This window comes from Trichechus manatus, unplaced genomic scaffold (assembly GCF_000243295.1).
Source record: "Trichechus manatus latirostris isolate Lorelei unplaced genomic scaffold, TriManLat1.0 scaffold00031, whole genome shotgun sequence".
NCBI lineage: Eukaryota > Metazoa > Chordata > Mammalia > Sirenia > Trichechidae > Trichechus > Trichechus manatus.
This window is the reverse complement of record NW_004443967.1, coordinates 21,365,818-21,393,244: the sequence shown is the minus strand read 5'-3', so window position 1 is coordinate 21,393,244 and position 27,427 is coordinate 21,365,818. Positions and strand designations below refer to the sequence as shown.

Sequence of the window (27,427 nt, the reverse complement as noted above, 5' to 3'; positions counted from 1 at the left end):
GGCCGCCCCCGCAGGCTCTACCTCGGCACACAGGCTCCCCCCACCCCGCCGCCCAACTGCCACAGGTTTTATCTTCATAGGTGCCCCCTCCTGGCCGCCCACCCTCTGCAGGCTCTACCTCCACCCTCCGCTGCCCTCACAGAGACTGGGAACCCCCCATTCTCCGGCGGCCTCTGCCTTGGCCTCGTTGACCCTTTCTTACGGAGCAGCTGGAATGATCTTTCCTACAACATGAACCAGATCCTCTTCTCCTCTGCTTAAAGCACGCATCACACCTGGAGTAAAGTCCCAGGGCGGGAAGCTCTGTCCGCACCTCGCCGGCCTCACCTCCCACCCCCATCTGCTCTGCTGCAATCCAGTGGCCTCCTTCTCCACATGTCAGCCTGGCCCCACTGGAGGGTCTGACAACCATCTGCCGGCAATATTCTTGATTTTAGGACGAGGTCCATGTGTCCCCTCATGAGATCAATGGCCCTTCCTGAATGAGCAATCTACCCTTCCCCCCAAGCCCCTGGCCCCCAACGTGCACTCGGAACAGCACTGGGTCCTGCTGACAGTCTGCCTTCACAATGAGTCAGCGAGTGGACACGCAGACCAGTGAGCAGACGGGCTCTGCCCTGGCCCTTTGGCCTTGGGGTTCATGCACGCAGGCCAGACTCTGACCCACACTTGTGTCTCAGCCTGAGAGCACACTGCCACGTGCAAGGCAGGCGTGAGAGCTGGAGAGGGAAGGTGCCCACCCCAGGGAAGGACAACAGCCAGCTCCCTCGCTCCTGGGTAACTCAAAGGCGTGCTCTGCACCAGTGCTCTGCAAGCGTTAATTTGCCTACAGGATCTTGTTAGAATGCAGATACTGACCCAGCAAAGGTGGAGCAGGGGTGGAGGGCTGTACCGGACCAGGTGGTGCCAGCAATGCTGCCAGGCGTGGGCTTGGTCTCCCAAAGTTCCTCAGCAGGATGAGGGTGCACAGGACTGTAACCGGCTTGATAATTCACCCATACAGGCTTCCTTCCTGCCTGGTCTCACCTCCCCATGCCTCCACGAGTGCTTCCTGGCTCACCCCGAAACAAGGACTGGCACTTGAGTCCCTGTCTCAGGAGCTGCTCCTGCGGATCCAACTAAGACAGATTATGAAGACCATCCACATTTTAAAACATGCATCCCGGAGCTTTTGTTACAGGGTGAGGATAAAGATGAACTAACACATCACTTCCTGACCACTCTGGATGATCCCTTCCATCATGGGCTTCCGGATGCCACCTACTGCCAGTGTCCCCCACAGACCACTGAGAACAAAACGAATGGACGGAAAGCACAATGCTCACTCTCCTCCCCTGTACCCTCTCTGCCCGTGGAGCACCACTAGCGGCTGTGTGCAGTGCATTGTGTCCACTTGCTGATTTCTTACTCGAAGTCATGAATTTCCTTACTAGAGGAGACATACACTAGGTATTCCTCTTACGTATGGCTCAGAATCCAGAACATTACTCAGGAAGGACATAGGTACAGCATCTCTCTTTCCTCTCTCCCTTTCAGAGCTAGTGGTCTCCTTGGGTGTGTATCTTCAAATTTCCTATCAGCCTAAACCTCTTCCCCTTGGAGTGTTGAAAAACAGAATAAGTCACTGGAGAATCTGTTTTAAAGGCATCCATGGAAGGCCTCACTTCATAAAAAACCAAAAACTGTAAAGTTGAAGCTTGTGGTTTCAACCTACAAAAGGTGGCTTCCATATTAATAACGGAATCTCCATGTGGCATCTGTCATCTATTCATTACTTCTTCTGAGTGTAACTACAATGCCTATTCGAGATCATTTGGCTGGATGTTCAATATGTTGAAAAAATAAAACTGTTTGGTGAAAATGCACCAAAAAAGTGATAATACAAAACATGTTTATAAACCCTGTTTCAAATCCACCAGTGGCTCCGTGGAAACCCTATGGGGCCGTTCTACTCTGTCCTATAGGGTTGCTATGAGTTAGAATCGACTCGACAGCAATGGGTTTGGGTTTGGTTTTTATACCAAACTAGGAATAAGAGACATTCCACTATGCTTATTTTTGAACAGTTGTCTGTTGGAGTACCAAGTAGTTCTTAAAGCAGTTGTCTGGTGGTGGTGATGAGTATTTGATCTAATCTATCCCAATGAGGTTTTATCAAAAATCTACCCCAGATAGGCTCTATGATGGGTACAGAGGATGTAAATCCAAGAACACAGAACAGTGACATGACACAGATACAGGACAGTCAGCATGGAGATTAGTGTAGGAAGAAGGTGCTGTGTGAATTCAGCAGAAGACACAGGAGGCTCCCATAATTTTTATGACATATTAAAGAGAAGACAGGTTCTCTGGCGTCCTGAGTTTAAAAAGCACTAACTTTAGTTTTAAAGCAATTTATCATTAATAATTGTCCTACAAACCTTTAGAAGTCAAGTCTCTAGGGGAGGCATTCTCCATTGCACAGACCCGCAGGAAGGTCAGGATAGCTACCAGTCCTTTCTGCACAATATGCTGAGGAGGGAATTCCAGAGGGCAGTGTCTTAAGTTCAGTGCTCTTAGTGTACTTACATTCCCTGCAAGGGAGGAGAAAAAAAAAATCAATCAGCATTTTACATACTCTTCAATGGAACGAAAACAATGAAGAGGTGATAACTGTTTTTACATTAAAAAAAAAATCCTACTGAGTATTTTGTGTAAAATAATATAATAGAAGTCTGAGACTTGCTTTTAAAAATTCCACAGTGGAGACAGGTCCCAAAGATTAAGACCAGGCTAGTTACAAAAAATAAATTTAAAAAATAAGCAAAAAAAAAGAAAGAAAAAAAGCAGCAATAGCCCTCAGGTAAAAATCAGAACGCAAAGTTGCTATATAATCTACAGTGTCTAATTTTCAACAAAACATACAAAGAAAATTAAAATATAACTTATGCTCAGGAAAAAAGCAGTCAACCAGCATTGTCTCCAAGTAGGCCCAAGTGTTGGATTTATCAAACAAAAACATCAAAGCAGCCATCTTAAATATAGTCAAGGAATTGAAGAAAACTGTTTAAATAATTGAAGGAAAATATGATACAAATGACTGAACAGATGTGGAATGTCAATAAAGAAATGTTGTTGTTAGGTGCCATCGAGTCGGTTCTGACTCATAGTGACCCTATGCACTACAGAACAAAACCCTGCCCGGTCCTGTGCTATCCTCACAATTGTTGCTACACCTGAGCCCATTGTTGCAGCTACTGTGTCAATCCATCTCATTGAGGGTCTTCCTCTTTTCCACTGACTCTCTATTTTACCAAGCATGATGTCCTTCTCCAGGGAATGATCCCTCCTGATACAACATGTCCAAAGTATGTGAGACATAGTCTTGCCACCCTTGCTTATAAGGAGCATTCTGGTTGTACTTCTTCCAAGACAGATTTGTTTATTCTTTTGGCAGGCCATGGTATATTCAATATTCTTCACCAACACCACAATTCAAAGGCGTCAATTCTTCTTCGGTCTTCCTCATTCATTGTCCAGCTTTTGCATCTTAGAGTTGAGAACCACAATGACTAAGGTGAAAAACTCACTTTAGTCATTGTAGTTTGGGGGGTGGCACACAACAGCAGATATGAGATGGCAGGAGGAACAACCAGTGAACTTGAAAATACGACAATAAAAATTATCCAGTCTGAAGATCATAGAGAAAAAGAACGTCAGAGACCTGTGGGACAACATCAAACATGCCAACATATATGTATTGTGAGTCTTATAAAAGAGAGAAAGGAGCAAAAAGAAATCTGAAGAAATCATGGATGAAAATGTCCCAAATTTGATAATAAATATTAATCTACACATCTAAGAAGCTCAACAAGCCCCCTAAAGAATTCACATTTAGATGTGTTATAGTCAAACAATTGAAAGATAAAGAAAAAAATACTGGAAAGCAGCAAGCGAAAAACACTTGTTATGTAGAAGGGAGCAACAATACAATTTACTGCTGACTTTCCATCACAAACAATGGTGGTCAGAAGACAGTGGGACAGCATATTCTTTCAAAATGCTGGGGGGAGAAAACAGTCAGCAGAGTCTTCTATATCCTGCAATACTACACTTAAAAAGCACAGGCGAAATGCAGACATGCCAAAACTGAAAGAAGTAGAAATATATCATCTGAATCGACCTATAACAATTAAAAAAATGAATTAGTAATTTAAAATCCCCCCACGAAAATTTCAAGTTCAGATGGCCTCACTGTTGAATTCTATCAAATATTTAAAGAAGAAAAATATCAATCATACACAAATTCTTTCAGAAAAGAGTGAAGGAGGGAACTCTTCCCAACTTATTCTATGAGGCCAGTGTTACTTGGATACCAAAGCCAGAAAAATACATCACAAGAAAACTACAGACAATATCCCTCATAAAAATAAGTGCCAGAATCTTTAACAAAACATTAAACAATATAACAACACATAAGAAGAATTATATACCATGACAAAGTGAGAATTATTCCAGAAATAAAAGATGATTTTCACATCCAAAAATCAACTAATGAAAAGCATCATAGTGATAGAAAAAAGGACAAAAACCCCATGATCATCCTGATAGAGATTAAAAAAGCATTTGACAAAATCCAATACCCACTCATGATAAAAATTCTCAACAAATTGGGCATAGAAGAGACTTACTCAACCTAATAAAAAAGTATTTACAAAAACCCTACAGATAACATCACACTGATGAAAGACTGAAGACTATCCCCATAATATTGACACGAGGTGTGAAATTCCCTTGCAGTAAGCAATTTGGCCTTTGGTCCTGGTACCTGAGAACCGGATTACCACCGAGGCCATGAGTGGGGGCTGACCAGACCAAGAGGGATCACCTAGAGGCTCAATGCTGACTAGACTCAGGATGTAATCTATCATGGCCACGTAGTTAGGCCAATAAAAGGCCTGGAAGATGAAGGGTCAGGGAGCTTCCTGGGTGGTGAGAGTGAACATCTGCTCTTAGGAGGGTAAACGCATTCCCTGGGGACATGGACACTCTGCGCCGAGACCTCTCCTGGACCTCACCCTATGTGTTTGCATGCTTTTTTCTGTTAAATTAAAGATAGTCCTTTCCCTGGAGTTTGTGAGTCATTCCAATGGATTATCAGGCCTAAGAAATAGAGAAGAAGCCAGTACCTGCTAACCTGGCCCCAAGTGAATGGAGATGAGAGAGAAAAGGGGCTGGTACCTACTGACCTAGCCCTGGATCACTGGGCATGAGAGATAAACAGCTGCATGCAGCAGCTGGGGACTAGACTGACCAGGGAAGGGAAGCTGAGGCTCTCACAGGATGTAATTGGCATGCCAAGTCAAATTTGTTATCCACCACAGATCTGACATTAAAAGTGGGTGATTTTGGCCTCCCTGGACTGGTTTGACATGATTAGCAAAGCAAAAAGGGTTAGCTAGGGAGAACACTCCTTGACAGTGCAACTGGGCACAATGCAAGTATGTCCACTCTCAATTATACTCAACATTATACAGGCGGTTCTAGCTGGTGTAATAAGACCAAAAAAATAAATAAAAGTCTACAGATTGGAAAACAGTAAAAGTGTCTTTATTCACAGATGACATGATCCTCTATGTAGAAAAATCCTACAGAACACACACACTCACACACACAAAATAGAAAAACATGATTTTTGCAAGGATACAAGAGTAGAAAAACATCATAATTTTTAGGGCATCGGGTAAAGTACTCAGAAAGGTATTCCTTCAATAGTAGAAAAAAATTAGACCTAGGTTAAAGGCTGCTCTGTTCCCTCATAGCAAAGCTCAAAAACAAACCTTTAAAGGACCACAGTGTTTCCAAGTAACTTAAACGCAGCCCAGAAGAATATTTTAAAATGTATATATCTAAAATATTTTAAAATATATTTTATAAAAGCTTAGGTATATTTATAGAAATACAAAAATATTCAGCACTCAACAAGGATATAATTCACAAACTTGACACTTGATCAACAATCACCAGGCATGTAAACAAGTAGGAAAATATGGCCATCTACCATGGCCACATGGTGAGGCCAAGAAAGGCCTGGAAGATGAAGGGTCAGGCAGCTTCCTGGTTGGTGACCATGCACAGGAGACAGCAGTGCATCCCCCTGGGACATGGAAGCTCTGCACTGTGACCCCTCCCAAACCTCACCCTGTGCATCTTTTCATTCATATCCTTTTTCGTTATATTAAAGTTGTTATTGCAGGTATGGTGTCTCCCATCAGTGCTGTGACTCATTCCAGTGAATTACTGGACCCAAAGGAGCAGAGGGAGCCAGCCAGCCTGAAGTGAAGGGAGTCATATGGATTACTGGGCTTACAGCTGGTACTCTGAGGAGGTAGAGGAAAACCTTGAATTTGGGGGCAGCTGGTCTAAAGTGAAGGGAGTCATGGGGACTCCCGAGGTTGCAGCTTGTACCTGCTGACCTAGCCCCGGGTGGCTAAGGGTGAGAGACAAGGCCATCTTTCTGAAATGGAGTGATGTGGACTCCTGAGCTTGTAGCCAGTACCCCCTTACCTAGCCCTGAGTGGCTGGGGATGAGAGAGAGAAGGGCTGCGTAGGCAGCTGGGGTCTGAACTAAACAAGGAAGGGAAGCTGAGATTTCCATAGGATGCAGCCGGCATGTGGAGTGTGATTTATTATCCACTACACAATTTGGTGTCAGAAGTAGGTGATCTTAGTCTCCCTGAACTGGTTTGCACGCAGTGATAAATAGAAAATCTTAAAAACAGATGGGGTGGAGGTGGGGGCAAAGACCCATTATGTACAGAAAGAAGACAACAGCAGGCTTCTTGTCAAAACAATGCCGACCAGAAGGCTGTGGAGCGACATCTTTAAAGTACTTGTCAAGCACAAGGACAAAACCAGGCTGGGCAAACTTAAGCAGTAAAGAGACAATATACCTTTTAAGATTAAGACAGTTTATTACTTACATAGATAGTGAAAGGAAGAGTAGCCAAAAGTACCCGCTCCTCATGGTCCTTGCACAGGGCATCACCAAAATGCAATGGGCCAGATAACTCCAACATCAATAATAGGGCACTCTGTTGCTAAGGAGCCAATCCTAGACTGCAGATAAGTCAAGAGGGTGAGGCAGAAAGCCTCAGACCTCATTACAACCTGGGAGATGATGAGAAATGTCTCATGACAGCCTCTCCAAGAGACAGGAAGGAAAGTGGGACACAAGCCTCTTAAGCTCTCATGGTCTGGGAAGATCACACAGCATTCTGCCAAAATACAGTTCACCTTTGGTTAAGCCCTGCTTACATTCCCTACGTGGCTATGTGCAAGGTTGCCAGGGTGCCATGGTGACGTCAACCCCTATAGAACTAAAAGAAAAACAAACTGTCGATGTTGAATTCTATTCCCAGCGAAAATATCTTTCAGATACAAAGAAGAAATAATACATTTTCAGATATATAAAAGCTGCAAGAATTCGTCCCAGATTTGTGCTAAAAGAAATGTTAAAGGAAATCCATTAGCAAAAGGAAATGATACTGGTTGAAAATATGGATCCATACAGAGCAGTGAAGAACACCAGAAACAGCAAATATGTGGGTAAATATAAATGACTATTTTATTATTTTTAAAATCTCTTTAAAACATAATGGACTATTTAAAGCAAAATTATATCAATACATTGCAGGGCTTATGACATTCCTAGGTGCTGTAAATGGTTAATAAGCTCAGTTGCTAACTAAAATGTGGAGGTTTGAGTCCACCCAGAAGTGCCTTGGAAGAAAGGCCCAATGATCTACTTCTGAAAAATCAGCTACTGAAAACCATTAGGAGCATAGACAGAATCGACTTGACAACTGGTTTGGTTTTGGTAGGGTTTAAACGATATTTATAAATATAATATACACCAATAACATAAATGCCAAAACAAAAACCATTGCCATCAAGTCGATTCTGACTCATAGCGACCCTACAGGACACAGCAGAACTGTTCCACAGTTTCCAAGGGGCGGCTGGTGGATTTGAACTGCCGGCATTTTGGTTAGCAGCTGTAGCTCGTCATAGCTCTCAACCACTGTGCCACCAGGGCTCCGACATAAATGCCACAAGGATGACAATGGAAGTATACTAGTAAAAGGTTCTTATGATATATGAAGGAAAAATTAAGATAGCAGGCCTGCAACAGCTGTGTGTACAAAGGCCTGCTTGCAAGGTTGGCCCTTGGCTGGCCATCTGGGAACTTGGGTGTTGGGAGGGTTTTCACCATTTCTTGATAAGAATGGCTCCTAATCTCTTCCCATAGGAACTGACTTCATTTTCAACACAGCATGGAGAGGTTCGACCCTAAGGGTGTGCAGTGCAATGGGTTTCTCTTTATATATGGCCTTTTTGGCCTTAGGTTTACAATTCTGCCAAAAATGGTTAGTTGGGCCACAGTCTGCCCTGTGATTTGTCTATTTTATGACCCTTTCAGGGACTGGTTAGTGTGCTAGGCAAATGGTGGCTTGAAAATCCACCCAAAAGAATGGACTGACTCGCATGGAAGCTAGAGGCTTGTTTGGTTTTGCCATCCTGCTAGGCTTATATAAGGGCCAATTCCACAGAGGTTCAAGGGGAACCTCACTACCATCAAGAAGAGTCTGGAGCAGAGTGCAACTCAGGGTCTCTGTACTGAGAACCTCTTAGACCCAGAAGAGAGTGCCGTAACACTGAATATGGTGCGACATGGCGAGAAATGGTGGCAAGCACAGCAGAGCCAGGTGGCAGAGAAACGGTGGCAGCAGTACCAGTGGCAGGAACTATGAGGCTGGTAGATGGTTGTGGTGGGCTTGCCAGTCCATAGAGAGAGCCAGCTGCAGTGGGTTTGCTGGCCCATGGAGAAAGAGAGCTGAGTACCTTTGGGCTGGAAGCTTGCCGGTGAGGCAGGGTGCCTGTGGGCACTTGTTGGTGTAGTTAAAAGAGCTGTAACACTTGCCCAAGCAGGGCAGAGGCCTAGAGGGGCCTAGCCGAGAAGGTCATCAGAGGGCACGGTGAGATGGGTTATCAGTGGGCACAGCTGAGAAGGAGCTGAGAGTTGTCCTGGTTGGAAGCTGTCCTGATTGCTGAAGTTGATCCTGATCTTGAGTTGTAGCCTGTTACTTCCCTAATAAACTTTGTAACTGTAAGTATGGTCTGTGAGTTATATGTGGCCGTTGCAATGAATTATCAAACCCAGCAGAAAAGCAGAGAGTGCTGTGGTGGGTGTGGCTCATGTCAGAAATGGTGAAAAAGTTGGAGAGTGGAGGTATGTTTGACTTCCACCTCATTAGGAACTACCTTTGTACTGATCCTAATTCTTATCCCTCATGGATGCAGCTGAGTTTAGATGCTAGACTACAGGGTACTCTCAAGAACAGCAGGGATGGTGGTGAAAGGCAGTTGGGAGATGTGTAGATTTAACGAAAATACAGCTTAGACTGTAGGCCAGCTAGTTTTCAGGAGAAAAACAGTAAGTAAGATCCCTGGGAGTCATCCTCCTGGGGTCAGAACAAATATCAAACAGGGACCTCAGAAACCATGCCATCAAAGGAATAACAATTTGATTGAATTAGTCTGCAGAACAATTTCTGCCCCAGGGCATTGTTGAAAACAACTGAGCAATCAGCTTACCATTAGTGGAGTTTAACTTCTGAGTGTGGCCAGGAAAAGAGAGAAAGAGAGCCCTACCAGTACCACTGTCATCCTAGGTGACCGTGGGCATATCTAAAGATGTCTCACTAAGAAGCAACATCAGAGGCTTGACACTGGGGGCAAGGAAGGATTTCACTAAAATAATCTAGCCAGATGCTAAAAAATAAACAAGTAAATAACAACAAAATCCAGGGGGAAAGGGTGAGATCGGTGCCCAGAGTTGCCATAATATAGTATCTAAAATGTCCAGTTTCCAACAAAAAATTACGAGGCATGCAAAGAAACAGGAAAATATGGCCCATACACCAGAGAAAAAAGCATGCAATGGGAACTGCCTGTGAGAGAGACCAGACGTCAGATTTAACAGAAAAAACTTCTAAATAGCCATTATAAATATGTTCACAGAACTAAAGGAAACCATGATCAAATAAGCAAAGGATGATGACAATGTCACATCAAATAAAGAGTATCAATAAAGAGTACCAATTATAACAAAGAATAAATGGAAATTCTAGAGTTAAAAAGTATACAAACTGAAATAAAAAATTTGCCAAAGGGGCTCAACAGTAGATTTGGACTGGCAGAAGAAATCATCAGCAAATTTGAAGATAGATCAATAAAGATTATGTAAGCTGAAAAAGACAGACAAAACACTAGCAAACTAAATCCAGAAACATAAAAAAAAATTATACATCACGACCAAGTGGGATTTATCCCAGGAATACAATTTATGTGTTCATACAAGGCCTACAAAGTATGGGCAATGTTAATTTTTCTTAAGCTGTGTTTTGGGTAAAAAAATATTTACATTCTTCCTTAAACCTATTGCCATCAAGTTGATTCTGACTCATAGTGACTGCTTATTATGTCATACCTTTTCATGTTTAATATATATTATAGTAGAATATTAGCAGCTCTTGAGAGTTGTATTATCTTAGAATCCTAGAAGAACAGAATTGGAAGTGATTTTTAAATGTCACTTAGCCTACACTTCTGTGTCATGCCTGATGTTTCCATTGCAGGTTCCAGTAACCTCAAATGATAGCATTTAAAAATCATCTTTTATTTTATTGTTGTACTACTTACCCAACTCAACAGGTAACATTTCGATAGGATTTCTTTCTAAAAGCAAAGTTTTCAAATGCCTTTAAAACAAAACAAAAATATAATTTTGAAAGCAGAAATTAAATGACTACTCTTAAAATATACCATGAAATCTCTTCACTTTTCTTCTCTTTAAATGGACAGCTTTAATAGAGATATACATATTTACTTTAATACAGATAGATATATTTATATATTTATCAATATAGGTATAGACACACATGTCCGCTGCCATTAGCAAGTATGACTCTAAATCAGACGATCTCAGCCAGGCTTTCTCAACCTAAGCACTACTGACCTTTGGGACCAGATAATAAAAAGTTCTGGGGGGCCATCCTGGGAATCGTAAGACGCTTAGCAGCAACCCTAGCCTCCACTCACTAGATGCCAGTGGTACCTCCCCAGTTGTGACAACCACAAATGTCTCCAAAAGTCAGAAGTCTCCTGGGGGCAAAACTGCCCCTGGCTGAGCACCCCTGACCTGGGATAGCATACCCCAGCCAGATACCAGTGTTTCCTGAGATGTTTCTTGAGGAAGCCCAGTTTTTAAAGATACTCTGTAAAGGTTTTCTGTGGTTGAAAACGTTTGGGAGACTTCTACTGCATGGTGTATTGTGGTCTGCTTAGTGATTAATAATCCACACATTGAGGACTCTGAAAGTCTCAAAATCAACGAGCCTTGTTTAAGGTGGTTTCCTGCTTGTACATGACCGCAGAGCCCGTCTTTCATTTAATAGCTATTAACACCCCAGGAACTAATGTTCTGCAGTATGTCCATCAGAAGACTCTGGTATTACATTTTTGTTGGCTTTTTTGTTTTTATGGAGTCTCCTATTTTTCATTCAAGTTCTGCCTTCTCCATAGAGCCATTTCTGAGCACTCCAGCTCTTCTCCACCCCATTCTCCTCTGAACTGCTCACTGAGCACTGACCACCTGTATCCACCCCCTCCCTTTGGATGCTGGTAATGCAACTCTAGGCATTATTATATAGGTTGTGTGCATGTATGAGAATATCTTCACATCTCAATTAAGAATGTAAAGTCCTTGAAGACAGAGGTTATATATTTTGCTTCTTTTAATTTCTTATAAAATTTAGCACAAAATATATTGGAGAAAAAGAAGGAAGGAGGAAGGCATGTTTACCAACTAGTAACATGAAAGTACATAGGCGATTTTTCACCTATCTTATACAGTAAGGTATTCTCGTGCATACTTCAAATGATAAATTTATAAATGTTAATCCCTTAAAAATTATCAGTAATTCTAAGTCTACTCACTGATCATTTCAATGACTTCCGATTGAACACATAAATTTATAAATCAAATTGGATTTAGTTGTCTAAGGAGGCATATGAACTGATCAACATTTTTTTTTCATGTTCTCTCTCTGCTAGCAAGCTTACACATCCCAGATATCATCCCAGAAGGGGGAGAACATCATTGTTTTAATTATGCTTTTTGAAAAGTTTAAGGCTTTTAATAAAGCCATAATTACTTAAAATTTCTAATTAATATGTTTCAGCTCTTCAGCATGCTGATCTAATTTAATGATATAATGGGTTATAAATTACATGCAAAATTATATCTTAAACCCCCTTAAGCAGCTGGCTTTGACTGGCAAAGTCAAAGAATTTCCAAATCTGAGAACTGTGCTTATTTTAGGAAAATGTGTAGTACTTATAGGACTATGCTTTAGTTTATTTTTACCCTTTGAGTAGCAATTACTTTCCAGAACTTGGTGCTATGGCAAGAACAACTTATGGACCACAAATACTCCATTACGCTAAGCACAGACCTTGTGAAGGACTGGAACTTCTCCAGGCCTTCTCCCTGGACCTCGAGCTCGGAAGACCCACAAGGCCACTTGGATCAAGCTGTAAGGGACACAGTAGTCCCAGGACAGGGTGGCTTAGCCTCCTGTCCCACCACCAGCTGGCCGGTGGAGGGCTCAGCAGATGTCAGTGACACCTGGTGGAAGCCTAAGAACCCTGTCCTCCGAGTTGTCACATCTGTGCAGCCAGGGGCAAAACTCATGGCAAGCAACCTGCACTCCATACCAACGTTCCCAGCAGCTGCCCTGATGTGTGAGGGTGGCCGCCATGGTTTCAAGGACACAATACGTGCTTAAGAACTGGGGAGCCGTGCTTGGACACCTCTCTTCCTCTCCGGACCCACATCCAACAATCAGCTTGAAGACCCCACTGTCCTGTCACCCCGGGCCTCCTCCGTCCCTCTGTCCACTGCACTGGCCCCTGAGCTGGTCCCCTGCCCTTGTCCTGACAGTCTCCTCATTACAGTGATCCCATCACCTTCCATACAAAACCCTGTGACTTCCCATCTCGTTCAAAATAAAATCCAAAGTTGCATTTCTGGCCTACAAGCTCTGCCCACCATCTGTGAGGTCTCTTACCCCTCCCCCCACCTTGTTCCGCTCAATCACACTGGCCTCCTTGCTGCCCCCACACCTGCCCAGCCCAGTCCCACCTCCGGGCCTGTGTGTGGGCTTTTCCTCTGCCCGGAACGGTGCTCCCCCAATGACTCATTGTTACCCCTTCCTTCCATTTGAGCCCCGGGTCAAAGGTCACCTCATCAGAGGGGCCTTCCCAACCTCCCTATCTAAGGAGCATTGCCCTGCCCTCAACCTGCCACTGTTCTTGGCATCCATCACCGCCAACACACTGTGCATTTGTTTCTTTGTCATCTGTCTCTGTGTCCCCACTGGAGTGCAGCTCCCTGAATGCAAGAGCGTTGCCTCCACGTGCCCAGGGCTGGGTCAGTGTCAACACACAGCAGGTGCTCAGCAAGCACTGACCGAGTGAATGTTTGTAATGAATTCTTTATCTCAGCAATGCTTTTATGAAGCTGACAAAGCTGCCCTTGATGGAGTATGTGCCAGGCATCAGAGGTTTCTGAGCCCCCAGGGGAGTAACGGGGCTGTGGAGAGCAGGAAGATGTCTCATAAAGTCAGCACTCTAGGTGTAAGCAGGTGAGAAAATGGACAAGGTAGAGGAGTGGGCACGGGATGGGGCTCTTCAAAAGAAGAATAAGTCACTCCATGTCCCCACAGCAGCTCCCAAATGCTTTACTCCTCTGTCGATTCACGCCTCTGCACAGCTCTAGGAGAAAGGAAAGCAGCGTTCTCCCTGAGGGCCGTGCCCTCGTCCAGGAGTGGGGAAGACTGAAGTCTGCACTCGAGCAGTGCTTGTCCTGTTGCTGCATTTCCAGCCAGCAGGATTACCTAGTGTTGAGCTTCAAACACCTTAAGAAAGGGTCTGAAATGCTATCAGAAGCAGTAGGGGGTGTGCTCATCTCTGGAACGGAAAGCTGCAGGCCATGTAGGAAAGGTCAGGGATGACAGCTCCACGGTGTGTGTGGTTCTCAGACAGAACAGGGTGAAAGCCCTATGGCTGCTGGGGAGGACCACGTGAGGGAAGGAAGGGGGCTGTGCATGTTAGTGGCCAGGAAGGAGTAGGTTCTAGAATGGGGACCTAGGAAATGCCTGGGACTGGAGTGGCAGAAGTGCGGACAGAGATCACACACTACTTGCCTAGGGGTTCAGATTTCCCCCCAATGGGACGAAGTTCTCATGATTTACCAGGAAACAAGACACATTCTGGTTCTCAGGAGTAAAGTATCTGGACTTACCTCCGTCAGGCGTATCTCGATCCTCCAGGCCCTTCACATGAGACGGCGCAGAGTGTTCAGTACAGAGACAGAGGGGAACCATCTGGTGCAAGACCCACGTGGATTGCTCAACAAAGGTGCCCTAGCTACCGGCATTCTTGGTGGCACTAAGTCTCCTAAATTATCTCCTAAGTATCTGTATTTGGTACATTCGGCCATCGCACCTCTTAGCTGGCCTTGAAAATACTATTAAATGTTTCTATGCTGAAGTCAAATTTCAATTATGAGTAGAGGCAGCAAAAACACAGGCATTCTGTACATTTTAAATAAATCACAATTTTTTGTAAAAATCTGGAAATATCAACATGAAGCTTACTTGTGCGATCCAATCCCCGAAGGAAGAGCTTTAATTTTATTAAACCGAAGATCTAGCCATGTCAGGTTCGGCAGTAACTGAAAGAAGTCTTTGGGAATCACACAGAGGAGATTTCTCTGAAGATGCAATTGCTTCAGGAGGAAAGAAACGAGAATCAGAGAGTGTTTTGTCAACCAACACGGAACACTCGATTTCAACACATGATATATCCACAAGGGATCTCCTTAAGAGCCACTAGCAACTGCAGTCATACATGTCCAGTTACAGAGATGAGGCTTCATCATGCAGAGTGTGAGCAGTGGGCTGAGGCCCAGCAGAGAAGCACTGGCTCGGGGCGCAGTCTTCGAGTGGAGGGTGGCATCCTGTAGACAAGCTGCTTCTCTTCCAGCTCTGTGCATGCCACACTTTTCCTACCATACGCCCTGACACCAAAGCTAATCCCACAGCTTTTTAAACCGTTTTTCTCTTCCTAGGAGAGTTTCCAGAACTTCTCTCTCCTAAAGAGAAGCCAGCACATAACAGGCCTAGGGTTGAGTGTGTAGTTTACACTCCTGAGGAGCAACCAACTTACTTTCAGGTTGGGCACTTTGAAGACCTCTCCCAAGTGCTGGAGGCCACTTTGACTCAAGTCTAACACCGGCAAGGAAGAGAAGTTGACCCTCTCAGCGGTCCCCCTGTGCACGTCCCTGGAGGGGAAGGCAGGCTCGGCCCTCACTCTATCAGCACCTTCCTCTGGGTCATCAGCAGCCCTGTAGGGAACCTGGTGAGCGCAGCTCCCCTCCATCTGTCCGCCACGAGGAAGGAGCTCTCCAGAGACTCATGCTCATCCTCTCTGGTCTGCAGTCACCTGGGAGGAGGGAAGGAAAGGCAGAGTGACAATAAGTGTGCTCACACAGTACAGAGCTAGAACGCAACAGCTATGCTATGCAGTGACTGAATTTGCTTACCAACCCATCATTTGTAATTAATGGTATCATAAATTTGAACTGAAAAATGAAAAATAGGAATGGCGATTTTAAGAATGAAAACAGATTAGAACGTTTTCAAGTCTGTAAACCAATCGTATCCCTTTCATAAAATGTATGGAGGGGGTCCCTGAGTTTGCACGGTTCCTTATTTCCGCTGTGGCTCTGGGCCACTCACAGTATCCTCGAAGCTCCTTGAGGCCAGGGGTCCAGGAATACTGCCTGCTTTGTTTACCATTTTGGCCAGATGACCAGTACTGGGTCTGGCTAGCTCTTAGGTGCTGGAAAAAAATTTGTTAAATTGGAATTTTGAATTTTAGTTGTTCAGCAATACTTTTGCTCAACACAAAGTTCAAGAACTGTTGCTCACTAAAACCTCATTCAGGCACATTTCCACTCCTAATTTCCATACAATTTATCCAGCAATAATAATCAACATGTGAATTCTTACTTACTGAATTGCATTCCTTCATTTAACACAATCCACTGGCTAACTCAATGACTGATGTAGGTAGGCATATATTTCATTCCCCTTTTGGATATGAGAAAGCTCAATTTAGATTCGTTAAGACTGCCCCAAGATCACACAATTAATGGGGGGAGGGAGGGAAGCAGAGGCAACATTTGAACCTACGTCTGTATGATTTGGAAACAGTGTTTGACCGAGGCTGCCTGCATTCTATAGAGACTTCTGGGCCTTTTCGAGGCTCCTTTTCTGTAAATTGCGGAAGTTAGAGCGGGGAGGGGGGCTCCAACCTCCTACACCCTCTCAGCAGGGAACATATTCTAAACCAAGAGTGAAACCTGTTTGGGGCCTAAGAACGAGCTGGGTGGTGCGGGCCCCGGGCGGTTGAAGGGACTGCCGCTAGGGCCCCCAGCATGACCTGCCTCAGTTTCCCATCCCAGCCAGGCTGGGTTGGACGAGATGTTTTGGGCCTCGCGTTCCAGGCCTGAGAAGGGACAGCGACTAGGGCCCTGGAGCTACCGGACCCGGCACGAGGGAGCCGAAGGGGCCGGGGGCGCAGTCTTTCTTCACTCGCATCCCCGATCCCCGTCTCGTTGTCCCTTCATCCCCGTCCCGGCGCCCCCTAGTCCCCGTCCCGACGCCCTCATCCCCAGTCCAGCGTCCCCACCAAACCTGCAGCGCCCCGGCCCCACTAGCACAGTGGCGCGTGAAGCCTGGCACAGCGCGGCCGCCAACAAAGGAGGCCGCGACCCCCAAGCTGTTGTCACGGAGACGCGCCGCTGTACGGCGCCCCGCAGAAGCCAAGCTGCTTGCAGTGCTGTCGTACGCTTGCGCGCAATGCCGTCGTGCGCCTGCGCGCGGGGCGCCTTCCTGGCGGCGGCGGTTTTCGCGGCCTAGTTGGCTGTGGGCCGCGGGCGCCCATCCCGGGGTGTGGTGGTACTGTCGACCACCGAACTGCGACCACTTCTTTAGGCAGTTGATGACTCAATGAAAGAGAGAGAGAAAGAGAGACCCCGGGGTGGATGTCCAAGGGGACCTTGTGTGGGTCTGTCAGGGGCCACGCAGAACATGCCTGGGGTATCCACGATACACAGAAGGCATGTGGGCCAGACTGCAGCAAGCAAGCAGGAGGGTATGAAGAAGGCCTTGAGATGGAAGAGGTCGGAGACACTGGCATTGTAGGCCATTCTTAGGGACTCCAGACTTCGACAACCTGAGTTCTTACTTCACATAACGAGGAGTTTGGAGTAGGGGCAGTTCAAGGCTGACTAATTCAGTGTCTAAAAGCATCATCAAGAACTCAGATTCTTCACATTTTTTAAACTTTGCCACCCTCAGCAGGTGGACCTGGCTCCCCTTCCAGTCATAGGATTACTGTCCCAGTTGCTGTTGTCACATGGACACTCATCATCCAGTAGAAGAAGACCTATTTCTTCCTGACTGCCTCCTTTTATCAGCAAGGAGCATCTTTCCCAGAGGACCCCCGGCAGATTGTCTCTACGATCTCATTGTTCAGAATTGCTTCAAATACCTAGACCAGTCACCAAGCAAGGAAAATGAGAACACCATAATCTGCTTAGACCAATCATGACTCACCCTCTTGGGCTGGGCCCACCTCCCTCAAGCCCACAGATAGAGGATTGTGGATACTTGTATCAGTCAGAATTCAGTCAGAGAAGTAGAACCACTAGGGGATTCTTTTATTAAGGGAATTATTACAGAGACTTGACCTTCTGCAATTGTGAGAGCTGGCTAAACAGTCTCTGAAGGCTGTGGCTGGAGCCTGAGGTGCACAGAGCAGGCAATCAGGAAGGGGAGTTGGATGTAAAGTGGGGGGGAAACAAGGGCAAACTAGAACTAGCGCAACCTGGAACCCACAAGGAAGGACTCAACTTTAACAATGTGGTTGTCCTGCAGAAATTGGCACCATTCATCACAGAACAACATACACACCTAGCCAAGGAGTTGGAGAAGCTGAAAGAGGGGAAGGTGGTGCACCTGCAGGCCCAGCTGCCACCTCATGCTAATGAGGTGAGCCAGCAGCTAGACAACAACATGTGTGAGCTGCAACATCACTGGCCCACACTAACTGGAAACATACAAGGAAAGGGGTTCCGGGCAACATAGCTCAGCCTAGCCAAGTTGGTATATTATAAAACCACCACAATACTTGAACAAAAATTGGGATTCTGTTAGAAATGAGGAAAGAAGGTGAGTGGTTATTGAGCAGGCAACCAAAGGTATCAACTACAGGAGCCACTGAAGAGTTTTACACAGTGTTAAAAACAAGATCGTCTTGTTTTAAAAAAGTAACTCTATATTTCTGCTTCTGTAATGGCAATCTGATGAAGACCAAAGCCCATAGCCTTCAATATAGATTACACCTCAATGTAAAGAAAACAAAAATCCTCACAACCGGACCAATAAATGGAGAAAAGATTGAAGTTGTGAAGGATTTCATTTTACCTGGATCCACAATCAACACTCATGGAAGCAGCAGTCAGGAAATCAAAAGACACATTGCATTGGGCAAATCTGCTACAAAAGACCTCTTTAAAGGGTTGAAAAACAAAGATATCACCTTGAAGACTATGGTGCACCTGACCCAAGCCATGGTGTTTTCAGTCACCTCATAGGACGCAAAAGCTGGAAGATGAATAAGGAAGACCAAAGAAGAGTTGATGCCTTTGAATTGTGGTGTTGATGAAGAATATTGAATATACCATGGGCTGCCAAAAGAATGAACAAACCTGTCTTGGAAAAAGTACAACCAGAATGCTCCTTAGAAACAAGGATGGCAAGACTGCGTCTCACATACTTTGGACATGTTATCAGGAGGGATCAGTCCCTGGAGAAGGACATCATGCCTGGTAAAGTGGAGTGCCAGCAAAAAATAGGAAAACCTTCAACAAGATGGATTTACAAGTGGCTGCAACAATGAGCTCAAACATAACAAGGATTGTGAGGATGGTGCAGGACTGGGCAATGTTTCATTCTGTTGTACATAGGGTTGCTACGAGTTGGAAGTGACTCAACGGTACCTAACAACAACAACAACAATGGCAATCTAGGTCCTTTAGAGCAGCCCTTTCACTGAAATGAGAAAAGCTGGGCAAACAAAAATCAAAGGCATCGTAACTAAAACAGGAGTGAAGAATAAAGAGGCCACTCAAAGACGAGGAATTCCAGAAAGGCGAGCTTGGCTATTGGGGTTACTCTTCCTGTATGGGCATCTGCCTATCTTCAAGAGGCGTTGGAAGGCTCACCTACTGAGCAAAGCTCTCAACAGATTGATGACCAAAGGGACCAAATTGTTATTTTGAGACCACCAAGGAGGAGAGGTTAATCTCCAGGCTCTGGGGTGGGACTCCAAAATGCTATACTCTAGCAATAAAGGTGAAGTAAGATCAAACTTTGCAGGGACTAAAGCTCAGCTTCACATCAAATCCTGAATGTATGAAAGTGGTCTAGGGTGTTAGTGTGCTTGACTTCCTGCCAGAAGCAGATATCAATTCTGTCTAGAGGAAGAAAATACCATCTGAATCTCAAATTGTCTCCACAGTTTTATCTGTATAATGTGTGTCACACACCCAGGAACATGGACACATGACCAAAAACCAAGAGAAACAACAAACAACAGAAACTGACTTATGGGAAGTCCATATTAAAATAGAGTGATCAGCTATGCACTTTAAAATAATAATGCTTAACATGGTCACAGATGTAAAAGCAAGAATGATACTGGAAACTATAAAAAGGAATCAAATGGAAATTCTAGAACTGAAAAATACAATGACTGAAGTTTAAAACTCATTGGGTTGGTTTTACTAACAAATAACCTAGAACTGAAGAAAGAATTAGTGAATTGGAAAACAGATCGGAAGAAAATATCCACGAAGCAAGAAGAGGTAAAGGTTAGAAAATTCAGATCAGAGTGTAGCTGGCATAGGGGACCCAGTGAACAAGTCTTACATGTGGCAGGATTCTCTCTCAGCAACATGAGCACTTCTTTGAATGTTTCATCCACATTTCCAGAAAATTAGAAACGATTTCTCTGAATACTTTTCTGAATGATTCCAGACTGGTTGGAGTTTGCCACCATGAAGCACTTGCCCAAGATTTGGAAGGCAGAAGAGAAGGGCAGGCTATCAAGTTCTGAAGACACCTGCAAATAGAAGGGCTGGTGAGAGGTTCAAAGCAGCTTCCAAGTGACATACACTGGTGGGACAGGTATACTATTATTGCTATAGACATTTATATTCAAAAGGAGGGAAATTGAGAGGCACAAAACAATCACTGAAATCCAACCATGCATTTGTTGTAAAGTTCTTTTAGATTGCAAAATTTGGAATACTCCTCCATGGCTCTTGGCTCTTCTGGGCTCTGGTTCCACCCTCTGAGGCATCTTTCCTTTTTCTGGAAAGGTAGCATATGTTTGCAACTGAGTAGTTTTCTCAGCCTACCTCCTGCCAGTAGAATTTTGGGGGTCCAGAGGCCTATTGAATTTTTTTAATAACCATATTTTTCATCTCCAATTTTCTTTTTTTATACCTACTTGTCCTTATTTTATTTCTTCCAGTTTTTGTTTTATAATCCCTTTTTAACTTCTGTGGACATTTTTCCTTCTTTTATCCATCATGAGAATCCTAAACATACTTATTTTAGTCTGCTCTATTATTTTAATTTTCAGACTGCTCTATTTTTATTTCATCTAGTCTGAGTTCATCTCCTGGTTGCCAATATTGTTCTCTTTCTTCTTGAGTTACATGTCTTGGAATTTAGGCCTGCAGGCTCATCTTAAGAGAGAGGTGTGTTCTGTTTTCGCTCTCTACTCATCCTCGCATGCCTTGAAGGTGCCTCCATCCAGCCTCTTGGGGCTCTGAGGTAGAGACGTGTATTGCATTGGATGCTTGCGGTCTTGCCCAGCCATGCACTGGGAACATTGTAGATCCAGTTTTAGAGCCAGCAAGAAGCTGGGCTCACGTCCCACCCCTTCTGGATCCTTAGATAACTGTCACAACCGTTTTTTTTTTTTTTTCCCTAGCCTCCCTTCATAAAGGCGGGAGATTGTTCCAGCCCTGGGCTTTAAGCACTGCTTTTGGTGGCTGTTCTCAACTGCTCTTGAAGCCGTTTTAGGCCGTTGCTCCTCAGGGACAGAGCTCCCAGCACCTCTGCTGCTTCGGACGCAGAGCCTCACAGATCCCACGGGTCAGTCCTCCATGCGCTTCCCGTTTCTGTTTCATTTTTGGTCCATTGCAATGTGAGTTTCATTAAAACTTTTTCTTTTTGAAGTGATCCATTGTAGCCATTATAGAGGGAGTTGTGGGAGGGCCTCTAAGCATGAACATAAATACCATCTTGCCCAGAGAAAATAAATGCTTTTCAAAAAAAAGGAAAATAAAAGATTTTGCTCTATCCTTGGTATGAAACTGCTATAAGGTAATATTTAATATTTTTCCAATAATTACTATTCTTCTCCATCAAAAAAAAAATCAAAGAAGCAGCCAAATTTATTAAAAACTGGAAATCTCCTTTATAGAAAGTTGAATATAAGGACATTAAGCATTTCTAGATAAGTTCCACAAATTTCTCAATGGCCTATTTTTTTTTTTTGGAAAATGTTCAAAATGCCCCTGAGCAGCTGGTTCCATTTTCTGCTTCGCTGTGCCTTCTACGGCCATTGTTATAAAACGCGACAGCTTGAAGTATATAATTCTCCCTTGAAAAGAGTTAAGACCGCAAAGAGAAGATGAGCTCCATCTCCCCGTGTGATTTCCTCCGCGAGTACAAACTAGAGAGTTGGACTGTCGGGAAGATGTTGAATTGTGTGCAGAGACAAAAGAAGCCACGGCCTTTGGGCTGCCTTGGAAAACTGGCTCTTCAGAGGGGCAGCGTGATGAACCTGTAAGGAACTTTTCAGATGAGCCTAAGTGGTGAGCTTCTCTCTGACACAGGGAGACCTTGGATTCACCCAGCTGTGGGCCTCGGTCTTCCTGGCCTTGAGATTAGGGTGCAAAACACCTCAGCGACCCTCTCCGCCCCCACCCTGTGCCAATTCCATGGCTTGTGGGCATCCAATGATCCCTGCCCCAGGCTTCTGTTCAGACATGGAGGGTAACACAGGGAGGGAAGGCCGATTTTCCCAAGGTCCCCTCTGCCTTCTGCCAAAGCCCCATCTCTTACTCCGTGGTGAACCCTCTTAAAACTCAGCCATTTTCAAGTTCCTCAGAAGGCACACTCAGGCAGTGCTCGTGAGCATGGTAGGACCTTCTGAAGGTTTGGGAGAGAAGGGTCTACATCCCAGCAAAGCCACAGCCTTGAGTGGGGCAGACTCTACAGGGAGCATCATGGGCCCTTCCCTGCCAGGCTGCAGCCCCTCTCCACCTTCCTGGTTGCCGGTTTGGTGCCCCTCTCTCTTCCTTTCTGAGGTTGAAATGCATTCTCCCCCTTGGCCCAGGCCCTCCTGTGATGCCCTTAGATGACCTGGGATCTCTCTGGGCCACCGTCACCTCTCAGGCATGACTCACCTTTTGCCCCTTACAGATGCCCCTTTCTTCCTGCAAGCTCATGAGTGCAACAAGAGTGTTGGTCTATGTGGGACCTGTGGGAACGTCTTGTCCTTCTGGGTGTCTTCTTGGCGATTCTGCCAGCAGAGGGCCACGTGGGCTTCTAGGGGCTGAGCCTGTGCCCTGAGGCACACAGTGCCCTGCAGGTCAGTGTGGGAGTGCAATAAACCAACAAAGGGCGGAATGCCTCTTCCCATCTCCCCAGCTGTTCTTCGTTGTTGTTGGTCCACTTCTGTGTCACAGGGTCAGTGATACTACAATGATTTCTAATAAACAGCACATTCATTCATTGACGAGAGAGTAGCAACAGACGAGACTACTTCTTACAAAACTTAAATTACACAGAAGACAAATATCTCTAAGATACCATAAAGTGTGGTAAAATCTACGAATGCTTTTATTTTCGGTGTCAAATTAAAGCTTTCAAAAAACAAACTCTTGCTTGAACAAATTTACTTTGTGAGATAAGGGTTTGAGGCCAGTGCCTGATCGACTTTTGTTACTGTGCTAACCACATGTACCCATAACCCATTGCTGTCGATTCGATTCCAACTCATAACGACCCTACAGGACAGAGTTGAACTGCCCCATAGTTTCCAAGGAGCACCTGGTGGACTCGAACTGCCGACCTTTTGGTTAGCAGCCGTAGCTCTTAACCACTGCACCACCAGGGTTTCCTATCACATATAGTAGGGTAAAAATAATTTTATCTTGTGTTTAGTTTACTATTGCTGCCGCAACAAATTACCACAAGCTTTGTGGCATACAACACTAATTTACTGTTTTACAGCTCAAAGGATCAGAAGTCCAAAATGAGTCTCACAGGGCTGAAATCAAGATGCCAACAGGGCTGTGTTTCTTCGGGGGGCTCTAGGAGAGAATTGCTCCTTGTTTGCCAGGTTGCTGCATTCCTTGGCTTGTGGCCCCTTCCTGCAATGGTACTACTCCAACCTTTGCTTCGGTTGTCACATCTCCTTCTCTGACCCTCCTGAATTAAAATAATTTTCGGACATCCAAGGCCTCAAAATAATGACCTCCCATGTACTCTTGTGGAAAGCGACTGAAGGATATACTCCATCAAAACAAAGGTGCAGCCCAGAAAAGAGGCAGACATGGGGTCTGGGGAACAGGAGCTCCACCCCCAAGTGAAGGAAAGATAACCTCCAGGGTACAGTGAAGGAGAAGGTGGGATCCTAACGACACACAAGGGACAGGCCAGCCGGGGTAGACTGAGCCTGTGACCCAAGATACCGGAATGTTTGTCTGCCAAAGCAAGAAGACACCCCAGGAGAAGGGCAAGGAGATGCCGAGGCGGCAGCAAAGGGGAGTCCTGCAGGAGCTCTGCACAGCTTGTCTGGGGAGAAGCGGTTGAGGGAGGAAGTGGAAGTTGCTGGGAGGGATGCCTCCACAATCAACAGCCATGGGAACGGACAGATCCTCAAGGTGGCCAATCAGACCTGGTGCAGAACTGCACTGGGAGGCTATCGCAGGGTGTGGGAAGAATGCCCAGGCAGTTCAAAGAGAGCTAAGCAACTGAAAAAGCAATTACTCTTTTCAGTGAGGACAAAAAGTGAGAAAGGAAATAATCATGGTACTCAGAGTGAAGGGTGAGCCTCGTGCGGTGCACCCATTCTACGCGGCCTGAGGACTCGTGCCCTGGCCTCTGCCCCTTGGGTGGATTAACCAATAAGCAAGGTAAGCACAGGCTTATTTGTGCTTACTTACTAATCTGTAGTAAACAGTTTCTCATTTTTTTCACCACATCAAAGATTCTGCCTCTAGTTATGGCTGGCATCTGTCTCTCTCCCGACCCCACAGCACCTTCCTACAGAATCAAAGCCTCTTCAAATCTACAATCTCTGACAGGAGTGGAGGACTGAGTAAGCAACGTAAGCACAGGCTTACTTGTGTTTATTTACTAATCTGTAGTGAATAATTTCACCGTGATGTGGTGTGGTGAAACCCACGTGAAATTGTTCACTACAGGTTAGTAACTAAGCACAAGCAAGCCTGGGCTTACTTTGCTTATTGGATAATCCACCCCTGCTCTGTCCTTTGGAGGGCTCTGCATTTCACAAACACAAATCTATTCTTTCTGGTCTCATAAGAACATTGTTTGAAAGTTTAGGAACTGATGGAGAATGTTCAGGTGAGGGACGCACATGGCAAGTCCACTGTCAGCCAAAGAGTGCGGGGCTGAGGCTTACAGGGTTGGCCATCCTAGACCACCCAGGGTGCCAGGCAGAAGGACTTTCCTCCCTCTGCCTGTAGGGGTGATGTATACCTGGGAAGGGCTTCAAATTCCTGGGAGCCACCAGGGGTGTTTACTTTGTGAAAAATTCATTGAGCTGTATGTTTTTCCATATGCATGCTATGTGTCAATGAAAGAGTTATTCTGTACAAATTCTTAGGGGAAAATATGGATGAATTTTGTCCTTAAGCTAAAAAAGAATTTCTTAAAATATAAGAAAGATATGAACCAAAACTCACAGAAGGAAAAGTAAATGCCCAATAAAAATATAAAAATATACTCATTTTACCAGCAAACAGGGAAATATGAGTTTATCCAACATGAGATACCATTCTCACTCAGTTGGCAAAAACTAAGAAGTCTGCTAATGCCCATGTGTTGATAAGGACATGGTTCAAACTGCCGCCGGGTGTGTCCATCTAGGTGTGACCATCCAAGTATGTCATCCCGGTGTGTCCATCCACGTGGGACCATTCAGGTGTGTCCATCCAGGTGTGTCCATCCAGTGGGACCATTCAAGTGTGTCATCCAGGTGTGTTCATCGGTACTTTGGACAGAGGGGCGGGCCTTACGAGCTCACAGACGCAGGGGCTGACCCACACCTGACCTTGGAAGCATGGTGGTGCCCTCCCCAGGAAGATTACGATGACAAACATCTCCACTTGGACAGACTAACCAGCAGGGTGCGAGCTTGGTGCACCTCCGACACAGGCAGGTGGCTTTTCCCCGATACCTGAAAAGGACCCATATTGTGCTGTTGAAGTGGCCTTAGTTTCATAGCTTCAAAAATGAACAAAATAGCTATGAAGATAATAAGCCTATTTTGAAAAGAGGATTGAGGACTAGAGCAATCCAGAGGATGCAGGAAATGGGCTTGTCTCTTTTTTCTGACAATTTCAGGGACTTACATAGAAAGGCTCAGAAGCAAGGACGGGGGAGGACTCTTCCCCCAGCTCGCTTCTCCCCACCTGGCCCTTGCCCTTGACTAGACATGGGGCAGCTTTTGAAGTTTCATTTCAGCTTCAAGAGGGTATTGGGTGCCCTGAGGGGGAAGTGACGTGGAGGACTGCTGGGTGGACGGCTCTGCTGCCGTGGGCCCAGCCCCTCTGCCCTGGGTGGGGTCAGAGACTTGCCCGGCTCTCTGAGGTCCACCCAGCAGAGGCGACCAGCCCAGGCTCAGAGGGAAGCACAGGCCAGTGACAACCACTCACCCACCCACTCAGGAGAGATGTTCTCGCAGGAAAAGGTAAAATTGGTCTCTGTTTTCTAGAACTGCTGTAACAGAAATACCACCGGTGGGCGGCTTTCAAGAACAGAAACTTATTGTCTCACAGTTCTGAAGACGAAAAGCCCAAGCCAGGGTCTCAGCTGTGTGGACCCCTCCTTGTGGAGATCCCTCCTTGTCGGCAGTCCCAGGCCTTCCTTTGTCCCTGGGCCTCACGTGGCATTTGTCTTCCCCAGCGTGTGCCTGCTTGTCTGTGTCTATGCTGCTCTTTACGTAACTCAGAAGTGATTAGGTTTAGAATCCACCCAGCACCGATGGGACTTCAACTGACTGATTGATTAGATTCCATTATAGGAAGTGATTACATTACATTGCTCTTGTTATCTTGTTGTGTGCAGAGTAGAACTGTGCTCCAAAGGGTTTTCAAGGTTGTGACCTTTTGGGAGCAGACCGCCAGGCCTGTCTTCCCAGCGGCTTCTGTGTGGGTTTGAAGTTAACCCTTTGTGCCCCCCAGGGTTTCTGTCTACAGGTATAGGGGTTAGGATTCCAACACATACTTTGGGGTGCACAATTCAATCCATAACAACTGCCAGACTTGAGAGACCTCTGTATCTAGGGTATGGCCCGGAAAAAGGTGTGGACGGATTCATTTAGCTCAGTGTCTGCTTCTGAAGGGACTTCCCACGACGGACCTGTTCCTCCCTACCCATCAGGCCTGCGCGATGTCTCGGGTGGACCTGTTTGCAGAAAGCCGGACAAGCTCATCCTGAAGACCTGGCCTTGATGCTTACCACAACGCTTTTTTTTTGAGGGGGGCGGTGAGATTGTTCTGAATTAATTTTTTTAATTGCAGTAAAATACATACCACAAAAATTGGCTGTTTGAACATGTCTCGGGTGACGTTCAGTGATGTTAATCAACTCACCCTGTTGTGCAACCGTCACCACTGTCCATCTCCAAAAACAGGGTTTTTTTTTTTTTTTGCCCAATAACAGATATCCAGTACCCTTAAGCAGTAACTCCCCATATCCCCTATCCCCACCCGTTTGGGGCCAAGCAGAACTGCTCCCGTTCCCGGAGCCCCGGTCTTTGGGGGGACCCTCCGCCTTTGCTCCCTCGTTCTTCGTCCCCAACCCAGTCGCTGCAGTGGTTGAGGCCCCTTCCGAGGCTGGGGGCGGGCGGGGGCGCTGGG

At 45.5% G+C, this 27,427-nt stretch overlaps 1 protein-coding gene across 1 annotated transcript in view; it reads right to left on the bottom strand.

Annotated features, from left to right (window-relative positions):
- The window catches only part of LRRC27 (leucine rich repeat containing 27), a 43,132-nt gene extending 26,131 nt beyond the window's left edge, over nucleotides 1–17,001 (bottom strand). The window contains 5 exon segments of the mRNA XM_012555126.2: nucleotides 2,421–2,573; nucleotides 10,744–10,802; nucleotides 14,763–14,893; nucleotides 15,334–15,609; nucleotides 16,866–17,001. Coding sequence (XP_012410580.2) covers nucleotides 2,421–2,573; nucleotides 10,744–10,802; nucleotides 14,763–14,893; nucleotides 15,334–15,546 — 556 coding nt within the window. The 5' untranslated portion in view covers nucleotides 15,547–15,609; nucleotides 16,866–17,001.
- Between the last annotated feature and the right edge of the window lie 10,426 nt (nucleotides 17,002–27,427).